The sequence below is a fragment of the Melospiza melodia genome, chromosome 8, assembly GCF_035770615.1.
Source record: "Melospiza melodia melodia isolate bMelMel2 chromosome 8, bMelMel2.pri, whole genome shotgun sequence".
Taxonomy (NCBI): domain Eukaryota; kingdom Metazoa; phylum Chordata; class Aves; order Passeriformes; family Passerellidae; genus Melospiza; species Melospiza melodia.
The window spans coordinates 7933967-7950717 of record NC_086201.1 but is presented as its reverse complement, the minus strand read 5'-3'; the positions used below and the strand labels follow the sequence as shown (position 1 = coordinate 7950717).

The 16751-nt window shown below is 36.9% G+C and overlaps 1 protein-coding gene across 2 annotated transcripts in view; it reads right to left on the bottom strand.

Annotated features, from left to right (window-relative positions):
• The window catches only part of DPP10 (dipeptidyl peptidase like 10), a 437009-nt gene that overhangs the window by 103150 nt on the left and 317108 nt on the right, over positions 1-16751 (bottom strand). For both annotated transcript variants that reach the window (XM_063161640.1, XM_063161639.1), the window contains exon 5: positions 13683-13757. In XM_063161640.1, coding sequence (XP_063017710.1) covers positions 13683-13757 — 75 coding nt within the window. The remainder of the gene's footprint in view (positions 1-13682; positions 13758-16751) is intronic.

Here is a 16751-nt window from a genome sequence, read left to right as displayed (position 1 = left end):
ACTATTAAGAGATAGAGTAAAAGGAGGAGTTAAGAATGACATATCACTGGATATCAGTAATAGGAAAGAGAGTGGGAGAGAAGAACAATCTGTTCCTCACTGTGACCTCTGCTGATTCTGTGGTTTTCCCATTCATTTGCTTGTCACATTTTCAAGTTCTAAAATCCCATTTCACTGTAAGGTTGCAAGAATTACTGGAACACTAACACAAGCAAAACCACCCAAATAGACAGCCTTTCTCTGAATATTCAAAACAGTTAATGATGTTCTTCTATTTTTGGCACACTATACAAATAGGACATAAATTGCAATGAGCTACCATAACTTTAATACCAAGCTCATATTTAGATTTTTACTTTCCTAGCAGTGTTCACTGTATGATGCATTTAATTTGATCTGAGATACTGAAAAAAGAAATTACAGCACTGCCAAAGCAGATGGCTGCTCTAATGAATACCACAGCTGAGAGCCACAGTGAAATTCCACTCACTAGAAATACTATCAATATACAAATTTCCTTTCTCAACTTTTTATCTGCTTTTTTGGGGAGGACTGATTTTTACATGCCTCAAGGTGTTGGAAACCAAACTTCAAATTTAATTGCTGCATTTTTATTTTATGTGTATACATATTAGCTGAATGGTTTTTAAGTTTCCTATGTGGAAGTTTTATCAACCACCCACTCCAAATGCTCCGAATCTTTTAGCAAAATGAAGAATTAAGCCTAATAATAGACTGAAAAACAGCCCAGTGCTTTCTGACTCCTTCAACTGAGCCTTTAATAGTAAAAAATATTTTCATAAAAACTTTATACGTATATATTATGTATTTATAGTACTACACAACCTGGGGACAGAGAAAAACCTGAGGCACATGATAAAAAGAATGATTACCTCAAAAATAAGATAGATCTAAGGTGTGTAACATTTATACAAAAGCCTTGCTTAATGTCAAGGTACAACATTTGATTACAGAAGAATTAACTGGGAAATAGCCATATACTCCCCATTAAAACAAGTCCCACTTCCTAATTTATCCTTAACTACTGTTTATTTGTATTTTTTCAGGTAAGTTCTTCAACCATTATGGCAACCTGAGCCTCTGTGGTAGAATTCCAGATTAAGAAAACACAACATTTTCCAAAAAAAAGCCTCTTCACTTTTGACCAATATCCACAGAAATGACAAATATAAACCTCACAGCAAAGGGTTGAGACCTGTACAGTAAATTAAACTATTTATGCAGTCCACTCTCTGAAAGAAGCCTCCAAAGAAAGGTTACATTAATACCGATGATCTGCCCTGAACCTGAAGGACACTTTGATGAGCTAAAAGCATATTTAACACCATGCCCTTTAAGATCCACATTATGCTGCTGTACTAAAACTTCCACTGCTGTCAGTGTTGCTGACTCAAGAAGACATGGGAGACTAAAATAAAATAGCACTGGCATCATTTGCTAGGGAGACACAAAGTTACTTCTGCCAGCTTCATTTTCTGTATATTCCTAAGGACTGAAATTCAAAGGGTTAAGGGAAACTAGAATTGGACTCTGTGATTCTCAGGTGTCCCTTGCAACTCAGGATATTCCGTGGAATAGTCTGATGCACCTTTACAACACAAGGTCTACAAGATACCAGTAAGGATTAGAGACAGAAGTCCATTGCAGCTGCAAATTATCTAAATGTAGATATATAATAGATTCATATCTATAAACAAGTATATAAAATATATCTATATATTCTATATAGAATATATCTATAAACAAATAAACCATCAATGGATACAACAGTTTGTGCTACTAATTGACAGGGCATCAAACCAAGAACAGCTTTTCCACAGGCAAACCCCTCCCAGGCTAATCTAGTCATAGGTATAGACTCTTCCTCCTACCTCTCCTCCAAGATAAGTTTAGAAAAAGGTGATTTTTTTCAGGAATACACTATACAAATGCATAAATCCTCCATCAGAGCATAAATGTGAGTTGAAGCTGTTGAGCAGACTTTGTTAGCTCTCAGTTTCAGACCCGAGGGACAGCAGAGAGACAAGGGATTACCAGAGGAGAGGCTGAGGTTCAGATGTGCTTTGCCCTGAGCAGGAGTTGCTGATCTCCTCTGCTCTGAGAGCCCGGCCAGCACTGCTGGTGGAGATCACAGGAGGAACCAAAGGCCAGGTTCATCTTCTGCTCCTGGAACATAAATCCCAAGGAGAGAAGGGCTGATGCATTTAGGAGTGGCACCACTCCAAGCATGGCTCCCCAAGAGGGAGGAGAAGCAGAGGAACAACTGTGACCGTGGTCACAGGGGTTTTCAGGTGAGGGAAGAGATGAGAATGTTGATTCCATGTTCAAAAGGCTTGATTTATTATTTTATGATATACATATATATATTACATTATAGCAATACTAAAAAGAATAGGAGGAAAAGTTTCATCTCAGAAGGTTAGCTAAGCTAAGAATAGAAAGGAAAGAATAAAAACAAAAGTCTGTGGCTTGGACAGAGAGACAGAGCCAGGTCTGCTGTGACTGGTCACTAAATCAAAACATCCACATGAGACCAATCACGGATCCACCTGTTGCACTCCACAGCAGCAGATAACCATTGTTTGCGTTTTGCTTCTGAGGCCTCTCAGCTTCTCAGAAGGAAAAATCCTAAAGAAAGATTTTTTTATAAAAATATGTCTGTGACAAACAACCTGGCTCACACTCCCCTCTGCAGCCTCCTAAACATGTTAAACACAGCACAGTCACAGGTGTCAGAACAAACAGCAGAGGAAGGGCCAGGAGAGAAACCACGGGCACACCAAGCTGACAGGGACAAGAACTTGAATCAGCTCTTGTCTCAGCATCCACAAAAAGCAGATGAAGGTCACATTCAGGAAGTTTTCCACTGGAGGAAAACAGTTTTAAAAATATCTTTAAGATAATGACAGTGAGGATGGCAATTAGAACCACTGTGAGCTGACAGTGCATCAGGGCCAAGTGAATTGCACTCCAAATGCTACAGAAAATAACAGAGACACTAGCAAGCTGTCAGAAGTCTCTGTCACATCTGTCCCTAAAGAGAGGGAACACCACAAGAAACAAGTTGACTCGATCTTCACAAAGTTATAAACAAACTACAGACCTAAAGGCCAACCCACAGCACAGATGAGCTGCTGCAAACATTGATAAATCCTCTACAAGATCCTGCTGAAAATCCTGTGCCTCATTCATTGTCCACACGGCTGCTGCTGTCACAATATGGGGACGACTTTATTACATTTGTGTGATTGGTGGACAAGGGCTAATCCAAAAGTCCATTTTAAAGACAACAGAAAAAGTTCCATGGACTTTAATTGCATTTTCATCAAGTTCAGAGGTGATAAACACTTGAGGAGCCTGCTAGATAATGATGGCTACTTGAAAATAAAGTTAATGATATTTCCTGTGCAGTGAAAGTGCGAGACTGTGGAAGAAAATTAAATTCTGATGTGCTTGCACTGGTTCTCTGAAGTGTGACAAGCAGCTCTGGAGCACCCATGGCACTCTGTAGGTTTTTGATCCTTCTTGGAAGGATCTTGACATTTGGGAAGAGCAGACATTCTCCATGGGGCAGTTTTTAAACAAGTTTCCTCATATTTTGGACCATTTACCATTGTTACAGGTACTGATACTTGAACTTGCCTTTGAAGTGACTGATTTTTTCCAGAACAGTGCCAGAATTTTAAGATGTCAACACACTTGGGTGTTTTCTGCTTATGAAAAACATGCAAACAAAAAAGGCTGACCCTTCACCCCTGCTGAAAAAGTCTGAGTTAATACACAATACAAAATTTCTCTTGTTCAAGAGTAAAAACATTTGCTAAGTATGTCATAGTTACACCTTCAGTTTGTGTATTTTATTATTCTGACCAGGAATCTGATGTTCAGAATTAAAAATAAGCTGCAATCATGAGATCATGCTATCATTTTTTTCAAGCTACCTTTTTTCCCCAACCTGTCTATTTTAAGCAAAATTTAATTATTATTCAATGTGCACTGCTGATAGAGACAGAATTACGCAGAATAATTGAAAAGCATATTTAGTTTTTTCCCCTCTCACATTTTAGAACAATTGGTTTCCAGATTTGGCCAGTCGGTTTGATATTTAATCATAGCAAAAAGTGATTGTGAACCTTCAGTAAAAGCTTAGGTTTTCCCTTTTTCTGATTTTCCTAATTTTTGCAGCAGAGAAATATTTCAGGATTCCTTCCCATCAAACATGATTGATACAGAAAGAATGTAGAGAGAATGTTCACGTGTCTGGAGCAGCTAAGAATGAGATTTGTAATATTCACAAAGACATGGAAAAGCCTGGAGATTACAAACCAAATCTTAATAAAAGAAATGTATAGATAAAATTATTGAAAATAGTTTAAGGACTATTTACATATTATTTGAATCTTTATGAAACTGAACGTTTGGGTACATATTTGACATTTGCTTTCCTTCTTGCAAGCTGTTCTAAAATATAATGTTTGTTTGGGTTTTTTTTTTAAAAAACTTGGCAATCTTTATCTCAAGGGGGAACGATCCTGGTGTGATGGTGCTGACTCAGACGCAGCCACAGTGAAAGATCTTGAACTTCAGCAAAGCAGGATCAGCAATGAATCCAGACCCAAACAGGCACTGAAAATGCTCAGTCTGATTGGGCTTGATTGTATTTACCACCTGAAATAAGATCTGCAGATTACATTTGGGAGTTTTGTTTAAGAGAGCATCCCTGACAGAGTTCAGTCAAAAGATGCATGAGAGCATGGACCAGACTGGAGAGGTATTAATTACCCTTTTTGCTTTCTGTATGCTTCTACTTTGCATTGTTATTTAAATTCTAGGGTATTTTAAACAAATAGTCAGTCAATATTTACTTGAACTTAAGCATGTACATGTATATTTAAATACATTGTCATGGATCATCCCTGCCCCATGCCTGGAAGCAGTGGTTAGAGTGAGATCATCTTCAGGGTCCCCTTTCTACCCAAACCATTCTATGATTCTATTGGCACATTTACCATGTGAAAACCACCATGGCTCCTTCACAGAGATATTTGGTTTTTCTAAAGATATTAGTAAAAACTAACTCCAGTGTTAGAGTGACTTTAACCACGTGCCAGCTCATCATATTGAATATTGTGAATGAATATTGTGGAATGACTCTGCCTCTTAATTTCCATGAAAAGTCAAAACCAAAATATTGTGAAATATGACAACTTTAGGTTTCTAGACTGTGCTTAAGCATTCTATTTCGTATATCAATGCATCTGAAAAGATGCTTTAGCAAATGTTGTTAAGGAAAAAACCCAACAACCAGAAAATCACTAAGTCATCCCTAGTTTGTAAATCTAATTCATAACACTGCAGCCAAAGAAAGATGTTAATTGCTATTGGTAGAAAATTCATGACCACTGACAATAGGTACTATTTTGGCTGCAAGACTAAAATTCTAAATGTGTGATCAATGACAATTTTAAGATTAAGTGACCATTTGGGATTACATTCATCAATACTAATGGTATCTTATTTAAAAGCTTAATGAGAAAGCTATAATGCATATCACATTTCTCAGTAAGAAACATTATTATTGAATTTCAGAGAGACACCATTATGAAAAATGAAATAAAAGCAAAAAAACCCCATTGTTTAAAATGGATTTTTTAAGTGTATTGAACCCTTGAACTGGACTGCAGGCATTTGCTTAGAGGACTATTTTTAAGGTAATTCCACCTTGTCTATTTGCAGTCCATATGAAAAGAATGTGTCTAAGTCAGATCTGGAATTAATCACTATAGGCCATGAGGATATCTACATCAGATAAAGCATACATGGCATTTTCAGTAAAATGTTTTAACATAAGGGGACAGTGAGACCCATGAAGTGATTTTGCTCCTCAGAGGTCATTTATTCCCAGTATTTGATGTGAGCCAGCTCTCGTATTTGAGAAATCAATAGGAGTAGTGGGTGAAATAGCAATGATTCATGCTCAGGGTAAAACCTGTCAAAACTGAAAGATGTAGAAAATATTCTTTTAGTCCTTATTGTTTTGGTAGAGAGGAAGGGAATTTTATTTTTTAGGAGCACAAAATATAGAATTGTTAAAAACAGGTGGGTGCACCAGTTGAGCCTTGTTTGTGGTGAACTCTGGCAGATCTCAATCCAAATTAAAGCTCTGTTCAGCTTTTGCAGCCTTTAACAGCTGCTAACACAGTCCCCAATTAGGGATCCAAACAGTTCTTGCCCTGTTATTTATTCAGGCTGTCCTTGCTTGTCTTTCTTTTACTAAAACAGCCTCTTGGTTGGTTTTTTTTGCGTTTTTATTTTTTTTTATTTGCGGTTTTTTTTTTTATTTGCGTTTTTTTTTATTTTATTATTGTAGAGGAAGACTTGTTATCACATATTTTGACAAGAAAAATAATTTCTATCCCATCTGCTAAAAACCCCCAAACACACATTACCCGTGTATAACTGCCTTTCAGTTGTACGTGATTCCAGCACATCGAAGAGATATGTGGAATTAAAAACATCACAAAACAACAGAGAAAACCCCAACACCTTTCAGACACTGGGTTTTTCTGTCAGTGGGCTGTGACAGACAAACTCTTTACCTGCAATGGACATTTCTGGGTCATTTCTGCACATTCTGCATGCACAAGAGAGGAACAGGGAGGATGTGACAGTTGCCAGTTTCACAGCAGAAGGCAGAACTTCTGCATTATACAATAAATTGTTCATAGATTAGGGGAAATGATGAATTAAATAGTGCAATATTGCCTGCTTATATAGCATTAGCACAGTGGGATTCCAGTCCCCATGGATTATTATGGGATGTAGGAGTACAACCACTCTGGAAATCAGATTTCTGTTAAGACTGAGTTTCTAAGCTGCTGGATCTCAGAAACTCAGCTGGACACCACCTAGGTCCTCCTGAAATAGCAGTATTCATACTTGATAGGAATGACAATACTATTGAAAAGAAATACTTTTTCTGTCAATAAACATTTTCTTTGAAAAGCTAAATGCCTTCATTCTTTCTGAACAACAGCAAAGTACAATCTTCTTTTTCAATACTGGCTTTGAACAAGAACCTGAAACATGAATTCAGATTTTTCAGCTCTGGCAACTCTGAACAAGGGAAAAAAGCCATCTTCTACCTCATTTAGAATTATTTATTTTGCTTACTTCTAAAACTTGAGGTTGAGCAGCAATCCTATAAGTATAAATGGAACAGACAAACTTAGTAAACTACTTGAAAAGCAGCAATACCCTGCCTGATGTGGTTTATTAGGAAAAGTGATCTATTTTTTTAACTGTTACACTGCATATATGAACCAACACATGCCTTATGAAAAACACGAAGGGGATGCATAAGGACTGGTATGTGACAAGTGATATTCCCTTATCAGATGTAAAGAAACAGTGGAACATCCAAATACTACTCCAGTTTCCCATCTTTTCAGTTCATTTTTTTATTTTTAGAGGAAAAAAATGTGACAGTTCTAGCCCTGTCCTTTAGAACACCACAGTAACACCCTGGCAGGGAGCATCCCCAACATCCCATCACAAACACAACAATAATTTTTACACAGAACTGCAGATGGATGCAGATCCTCCACTTACAAGTCTGCTGCTTCTAGTAAGTGGAGAGGCATTAACCTGTCTGATGGACTGAAGGCAGCACTTAAAGGACTACAACTCAACAGGAACAAAAGGTGAAGTCTGTTTTTCAGACAAATACAAAATAAACATCAGTGTCCATGATTCTCACCATAAAACAGACTCTGTTTTTCCCTTCATCCATTTATGGGTGCTGGTTGCTATTGCATTTTGCCACATAATTTAGATAAAATCCTGGATAGAAGTGGGACACACTGTATTCACATGAATATTATCCTGAGGGATAATTCATGACAGTAGGTGCTGTCATAAAATTCATTTTGCCAGATTTTACTACAAAACACATCATCTCTTCAGGCAAAGACCTTGGCTTTTTATATCTTTAAAATGCCTTGCTTAGCTGTGGAGCTCTATAAAGTCAAATATATGAAAAAGAAGCGCACTGTGCCAAGAAAACCTACAGCCCTAGCTGTTATATTACCAGACTCTGTCCATCTAAAACTCCAACTACAAGTAAAATAACAGCCTTGAAAAGGCAAAAATTTGAGCAGCCTAATTCCACAAATCGCTCAATATCCGACCTTTTAAGCACCCGGTCTTGTCATATCTAAGAGAGGAACAAAATATATCACAAAAACTATTTGTAATAAATAAGCTCACATTTTGGGGTGGATCTCTCTTAAAAATCCCTTCCTGTTTTTTTTTTCTTGCTGCCCTAAAGCTGATAAAAATTGGTCTTTCTTGTTCTTGACAGGAGATAAAGATGAATGGGAAAGTCATGTCAGGATCAGAGTTTTATTTACGATCTTGTAAGTTCAGGACTGTGCACATGCATGATTTGCTCCTGGACTCATCTCAAAATGAACAAATGAGAGATGAAAGATTACCCTGAGGACCTGCAGAAATACACATGAAAAACAGGTTTATCTAAAGAAACAGGCATTTTTTGAGGGAAAAGGTGATAGCATGAATTTTATATCAGATCTTTACTTCATGGAGAGCGCTACATAAAATATTGTTGGCCAGATCGCTGCTGGTTTAAAAAGTCTTTTGTTATTCCTTTGTATGAAATAATCTTGTTGAGAAAATGCTGTTTCCATGTGCTGGGTGACAGATTTCATTTCATCTTTGCTATGTGTGTTTCCAAGCCTTGGCTGATACACAGATAACGCTCCTCACAATCAGACTTCCAAAAGCACTGAATAAATATCTTGAAAACACCTGCACATGTTAAAACCAGTGTTGTGATTAAAAATAAGACATAGTGCAAGGTAGTTTCTTTAGCTTTTAACTTTTTCAGAAGAAAAATCCACAAATAAATTTCACTGATCCAGAGGTTTACTAGCAACTGAGCATTTAGTTTCCACCTGCTTGGAAGAAAGATAATCTTCTAATGCAGAACACATACTCATAATTTAAGACTTCAGTGAGTTTTTCCCCTCATGGATTCTCCTAATTTGCAGACAAAATCCTGAAGATCCTTTCAGTGCACTTGAGTAAGTCAGTACCAGAGGCAATCTAAAAGCTTGATGAGAATGTCACTTGTTTGTCCTTCATTTGCTGTAGACCGTGGTCAGTACTCCCTGTCATTATCCTCTGAAAAGAGATATTATTGCAACAAATTGATGACAGGAATCAGCACAAAGCAGAAAGTAACTTGGGGGTTCTTTGCTTCAAATGCTGTGTTGGAATCTCATCTTTTATACATAAAACTGAAAATATTCAGATACACTTTTGAACTATTTCTACCAGATGAATGACATTTAGATCTAAAATTATTTTTCTCCTTCCTTTCTGAAGAGTATTGGGTTATTCTTCATCCTGATCTTACCATGAGAAGTGTTAAAATCTATTTCTTTTAAGCTAAAACATACTGTTTTTTTTTAATTCTCTAGCAAAAAAAGATTACAATTTGAAGTCCTAATTCAGGAAAAGAATTCCTTTTTTAGACAGTATTTAAATGCTCATGCTTCTAAACTAGAGCTGAACTTTAATCTGTTTTAAGCACATTTCTGAACCAAGAGCTAAAAAATTCACACATAATTATCATGTACTGAAAACAGAAGATTATGCCCTATTAATAGAAAAGAAAACGAAGTAAGAAAAATTCCTGAAGCTTGGCATTCAAAAGGGCTTTGAAAGCAGGGAAAAGGAAAGAACAGTTTGTTTGCAGGGAGAGAAAAAAAAATCACAAGGGTTTAATCACGTGAGGGATGAGAGGAAATGATCTCATCTACTTCTTCATTTGCTTTTCTGCGGCAAATTATGCTTTAGCAAGAGCACTGGGAGAACATGCCCATGATGTCTGAGCAAAAACTCACTAATATCTGGAATAAAGTTGGTTTTTTCATTTCATGCGGAGTCCAGGGACAAGCAGGGACAGTCTGCTGAGGGATGTGATAACAAGTTAACACCAAAGTTTCCTAATGGTGAAAGAATTTCTTAGGACCTTAATTCTCACTCTTCTGCAAATTCACTGCCCCATTCTTTACCCTTAATACAAGAACAGAATGTCTGATTTCCATTTCCCTATCAAAACTATAAATCAGATTTTGGTAGTTGCGAATTATACCACCAGAAGAGTGAGAAAAGTTTAAAATACCATTTTAACACAGTCCTTATTGAAAGCAACAGTGAAATAATCTTTCCTCTTGAAATCTCAACTGGCTTAGATACGCTGTCACCCAGAGTGTCACATTCTTTGCTCACACCTTGGCAATTTCAAAGGAAAATCAAAAAGATACAGCCCTGCAAACTGTCCCTTCCCTGCATACAATGGGTACAATAGTTTCCCTGGTGCTGTCTTCCCACTGTCCCAGAAGAATGAGGATGGCCTGACATCCAGCAAGGATGTCTGAGCTCATTTCCCAAATTAGCTTCTATTCCTGATCTGCTGCCTTGCACAATGAGACTTTTCCAGCGACACCGACCAAACTGTGGTGAGCTACAGACAGAAAGACCATGTGCACTGCAGCTGAGCCATGGGAGCTTGGCAAAGTCAGAAACCATGGAGAACTGGTGAAAAGCAATCGAGGAGTGTGGAGAATGATGGAGTACTGCAGCAAAGATCACACAGAAAGGACATCTGCAATCACCACTCCATTGTGCTCCAACAGGAACCACCAGCCAGCCCCAGGGCTTGTGCTCTGTGACTGCTGGGAAGGAGATGGAGGGAGCCTGACATCCAGAAATCAATGTACAACACCTCCAACTCCTCAGCAAAAGAGCTTTCTTCCATAATATTTTCACAGAGTTCCACCAAACCAGCTGCTATGCCACATGAAATGGTTTTCATCCGTGTATAAAGCATAATTTAAATGATCCAATTATTACTTTTGTATTCAAAGATGGCTTATTTTCATGCAGATTTATGTTTCGCTATGCATAGAGGATATTCTTAATTGTGCTGAAACAACTGCAAATTTAATTAAAGTTTGCCAGTCCAAGCATAAAATGGATTAAAGAAAATGCTGACAACAGTAAAATAAATATTAGACTATTTAATTTAACATTTATTTTAAATCCAAACATCAAAATAACCGTGTTCCTAATTAAAATTTCATCACAAAATCTCTTGAAGAAGTATTTGTCTCTATTTCCCACCAATCTGCTCAGCTGAAACACACTAGCTTATTTATAAAACTGTTGATTAATAAATCTGTTCCAGCTGTATTACTGTATGTTGCAAAGAGCACAGATTGATGTATGTAAACAACCATTATAATTTTAAAGACCCAAATTCTTCACAGTCCTCAAAGGCAGAAATCCCATCAAATACATTGCAGGACAATTATACACCTAAATCTTAACAAAGAAGGAAAAATAAGGGGCAAACATAAGGTCCGGAGACCTGTGGCAATTTATAGCAGATGGAGAGATCAACTAAATACTTATTATAAGTTACTTGTGTTTGCTTGAACTGGGTATTATTAGACTCAACCATGTGCTGTAACTTTGACAATAAGGAAATCCTCAGCTTCATAAAAAGTTACATTCAAAAGAGGCATGAAGAAAAAATCTGGCCTGGTTTTACTGAAACTAATTGGAAACTCTCCAATTAAATTATGCTGCTTAGTATTGATTTTAATTTTATAGTCAATAAATTTAATCATTTATACTTAGCAGCTAGGGGAAAAGAAAGGTAGACAGGCAGATTTCCTCTCATCTAGATGCAGTAAGTCTGGCTCTCACTGAGGAAAAAAAAATTCCTAAACTACAAGAATTATGAACACTAACTTAACCCTTGATGTCATTCAGAAGCATTAGTTAAGAAGAAATATACAGGCTTATACAGCCTGTATAAGAAATATACAGAAATATACAGAAGAAAATCTGCATTTTCTTCAACAGATTTGGAGGAAACAAAAGTGCCTTACCAGTCTAACAAAAAACAAAGTCAGAAAATTTGGAGGAAAAATTAAAGACTTTTCCTAGTTATTCACAATAGCAGTTTTTCAACATCTGAATAAATTGTCTTACATTACTTTTGGTGCTTCTTCCTTCCACCTTAAGCAACACATTCAGGAGCAAAGGTATTATCTACACCTGAGTGACAACATCCAGCTATTTTAGAGTTCTGGGATCAACACTTGTAGAAGACACAACAATCACAGCCCATTCCTGGTTTGAAAGCCAGGAGCTCAGCTGGACCAGTCCAAGTGACAGAAGCCTCATCCAAAGGCACCCAGGACTGCCACCACAAACTGCTGCCCTACCCCTGTTCATTTCGCTTTTTAATTTCTTTTTGTCAACACAGTTGAGCAAAGAAAACCTCTAGATGGAAAATATAAATGCTGCAAACTCTTTCCTCTATGTAACTTCACTGTGAAAGGACAGAAAAGTTTCTTTTTGCAATGAAACCAAGACTGAAATACAGAAAGAATTGCAAACTGATAGAATCAGCATACAGTGAGAGCTCTCTGCATGTCAGTGGACCATCTTTATCATGGTGTTAACACATTTAGATGTAATAAAGTGTGACAGACACTTTCACGTTTTCCTTATTTACCTTTATCAGCTATATATGTTAGTACCAAGAAAATCTCAAAGGAAAAAAAACCCAAAAAGCAAACATCCAAAATCAAAAATTCCATAGAACAAATGAGGAATTTAAGTCAGTATGAGGGATTATTAAATCTTCCACAAAATAAAAAGCAATCAAGAAGGGAAGTAGCAAGGAGCATAGGAATAAACTGGAACCATTCATCAAAACAACAGTGAACTGAACAAGAGCACCTACAGATATATGCACATTGTAAGGAAAGCTTGATCTGGAATCCAGCACAACTGGTAGATGAAAACCCTATTTGGATGCAATACCAAGTTAGCCAATCACTTTATTTCAACACTGTTAGAACAAACAAAACAACCCAAACTTATTCAAGTAACCACTGAGTTCATCAACCCAGAACTATTCTTTCATGAAAAGCAGTTCACATTTTAGTAGCACTTTTTATACAAGCACCAATATACACAGAAGAAATTAATAAAATTCCTAGAGCCTTTTTTAAATTTCCTTTTTGTGTTACAAGATTTATCTTAGAAAACTATATATAGTATTATTGATCAAACCTCATTTTGACAATCTAATAGCCTCCAATACTTCTAAATACTATAAGAAACAAAGAATACACTGCATTTACAGGCTTCCAGACTATTACATTTCAGACTCTTGAAGACATGAATAAAAATTCCCTTATGTGAATCAGCCTAGACCTTTTGTTGTGTATAGTCCATAAATTACCAGTGCAGCTGTTTAAAACAGAAGGAATATCAAAAGATAGGATTGCACAAAACCAGGAAGTAACAGAACAGTTTAAGGGTTAGAAAACCTTTACTGCCAAAACCAGCATGGCAATTTATCTTCCTGAGAACCAGGCAATACCTTGACACACATCTCAATACAAACTTCCCCATCATTGAACCAGAAGGTTTTGGGAAGAGAAATCAAGTACACAAGTCATAACGTGTGGAATTACAAATGAAACATACAAAACAACAAAGTTCTTGGAGTTTTGATTTAGAGGCTCTTTGATTAGGAAGGCTTGGCTTACCTGTTTAACATCATATGCAAGAAGAACAAATCTTAGGTCTGGTGAAACAGCGTATCTTGATGCTTTGAAGGTTACCTGCAATGAAGTAACAAACAGTAAAAGTGAATAGAAAAGCATGAGATTCCATTTTCCAAATTTTCCTGTGCCTCATTTAAGAACTTCCCATTCACAAGACAGAATTGGTTTTAAAAAACAATGTAATTTTCACAAAATAAGGACTCATTAAATAATTCTTAGTCTAATTAGCTGGTATTAGCACAATGGCAACAGAAGAATTTGGCTTCAAAATTAAATACCAATAAGAGGCCAATGAGTTTTTTTCTATAATCATTACAAGCACTAGGTTCAAGAATAATAACTATAACCAAGTCATTCCCAAAGAATGAAGAAAGACACTTGGGCTGGAATGATTAAAAGGGAGATTCATCACTAGGCTGGCCTTAAAGATGATATGCAATAAAAAGAATAGGTGTGCACTACATCTCTACTGCTTTTCTTTTAACACCACATGTACAAACATTTTGCAAAACAACTTGAACCAAAGCAAAAGTCTTTCTTAAAGAGAATTCTTAACAGAGAGAAAAGTGAAACATAAGGTAACATTATAAAACTAATAATGGTTTACATCCGCTCAAGACCACTTGACATCCAATTGAATTCAAGATTGTAATTTCATCAAGGGGTAGTGTTGATGTCAGAAATAATTTAATGAATCTACTGCATGAGAAAGATAAGGATGTGTTTTAAAGGGTGCTGAAGGAAGTAATTTCAAATTAATCTCAAGACATCTATTTGCAGAATAAAAGGAAAAAGAAGAAATGATAAATGCAGATAAGAATAGAAAAAAAATAGGACAGCAAAAAAATAAACAAAGAACAACAAAGCCATAAAATGAAAACAAATAAAAAACAGCTATGTAGGACAAGATCTATCCACTATTTGATTTCTTAAGGATCTTGCTCTGTTTAGCCTAATCCCACCACTAAACTAATGAATTCAACAGGGGTTTAAAGGTACACACGTAGGAAGTCACAAACTATTACATTGAGAGTAGCTAAGGAGCTATACCTGGGAAAAAAGAGCTTCCAATAAACTGAAAAGATGCTATACATTGGTATACACATTAAATCCAGGTTCCTAAGGTTCTAATATAGTTAGAATCGAGCTATCCAAAAGAATTAAAGGGAAAAATATTTTTGAAGATAAATTCTTTGATTCAGCAGCGTAACAGAATCAAAAGTCAGAAGACAAATCTGCAGTCTTGAGAAAGAAGAAAGAAAAAAAGACAACAAACCTTAAACCAACTTTCTGTATCTGCAAAGCATCCAGAACAGATTTCTACTGTGCCCAAATTTGCTTTTAGCAGTTAATCATCCTAAAGCAGAGACCATGTTAATCTATGAGTAACATTCCCTTCTCCTGGCACTTCACTGAAAATATTTGCAGATGTGAAATTTATCTTCTTTCTAGCAGTTTATTAATTATTGCCCCACTACCTCAGCACTACACAAGCCAGGCAACTTTCCAAATTCACTCCCAGGCAGTGCAGCTCCTACCAGTTCCCACATTTAGCAAGAGCCTGCAGTCCCTGATGGAGCCACCACAAAGGCAATGAGGCTCTTCCTCAAACACCTGAGCAGCTCAGCTGCAAGCCATTGGCAGTGCCAGGCAATACCAGCAAGAACAACTTGCATATTCAAGTACAGTGTGTTGTGGATTTGAGATTTAAAATCTTTTGAATCCCACTAACCTTATTTATTCAGCTTGCACTCACCTGCATACTTTTATTTGCCCCCAGACACAAGGTGAATATTCAATGCAAAAAAATATGGTAATGGGTGTTGGCAAAATAGTTTTATTTTCGTTAGCATAATGGCATAATTCTTGGTAAAAGGAGTATAAAGCTGTGTTATACCAGCAGAAATCTTGTGCTCATGGCCAAAGCTGATATCAACACTGATTCCTTTAAATTATCATAAAAACAGTATTAGCCCTTTTATTTAAGCCTGATTTGCAATCAAGCTTTTAATAAAATAGATATTTAATTCTAATAGAATTGCAGAGAGATTTAAGTGACTTGAAGTGATAACAATTTCCTTAAAATTCTGGTTTTGAAGGTTTTTTTTTTGGGTAAAGACAAGCATAATTTTGGCAATTAATTCAGAACACCTACATATATGCACAGAAGAAACCCTTAAAAACAGAAAATTAAATCACCTGAGTCATTCCTCCTGCAAGTAAACTCAAGATCTGTCAGTCACTTAAACAAAAGACAGATTTGTTTTTTTCCCCTTTTTCAAACATGTCTAAGGGATTTCATCAACCAACAGCTGCCTGACCCCTGGCTGAGGAGACTGGACCAGCTGGTAAAGGGCTTAAAATAAAGTTTCAGTTCTTGCTGCAGGAGATGAGATGTATTCCACACAAACCTTTGGGAGAGCATCTATTGGGCCAGTCTCTACAGGGGTTAGACATATTTATTAATGAAAAAGAAGCTTGAGAGGACTCTGACCCCAAGGGTTTATTCTCTTCTCAGGAGAACACATTTCTGAGTTTAAAAGCAAGTGTTGGGGAAATACCACATTGGAAATACACTAGGAATTAAAAACCCTCAGGTGTCTTGTTATCCGGAGGATGGCTGTTCCACAGGTCTGCATATCCCCAGTTTCTCAAGCTTCTTGCTTTGTCAGGAGTAATTTAGCCTTCATTAAGGAAGACAGACCTGAATGCTGCCCCATGTGACTATAACCCTATGGGTTTGCTGTGCTTGATCTCCAAGAAATGGAATTTGGACAAATAAGCTCTGAAACCGGGAGAAACAGAGCTGCCTAATTAGGCAGAGTCCAGGGGTGCAGAAGCAGGGCTGGTTTCCCTCTGCATCCCTGCTCAGTACCAGCGCCTGGGGACTGGGGCAGTCCTACCCTGTGCACTCCATGCACACCCTCATCCCTTTCCAAAGGCAGAATAAAGTTAAAAGGGAAGGGAGTTTCCTTGTTTCCCTTTATCCAGCCCCATCAAGAGTTGAAATCCCTATGAAAACATCAGCTCCATGCAACCAGAAAACACTTG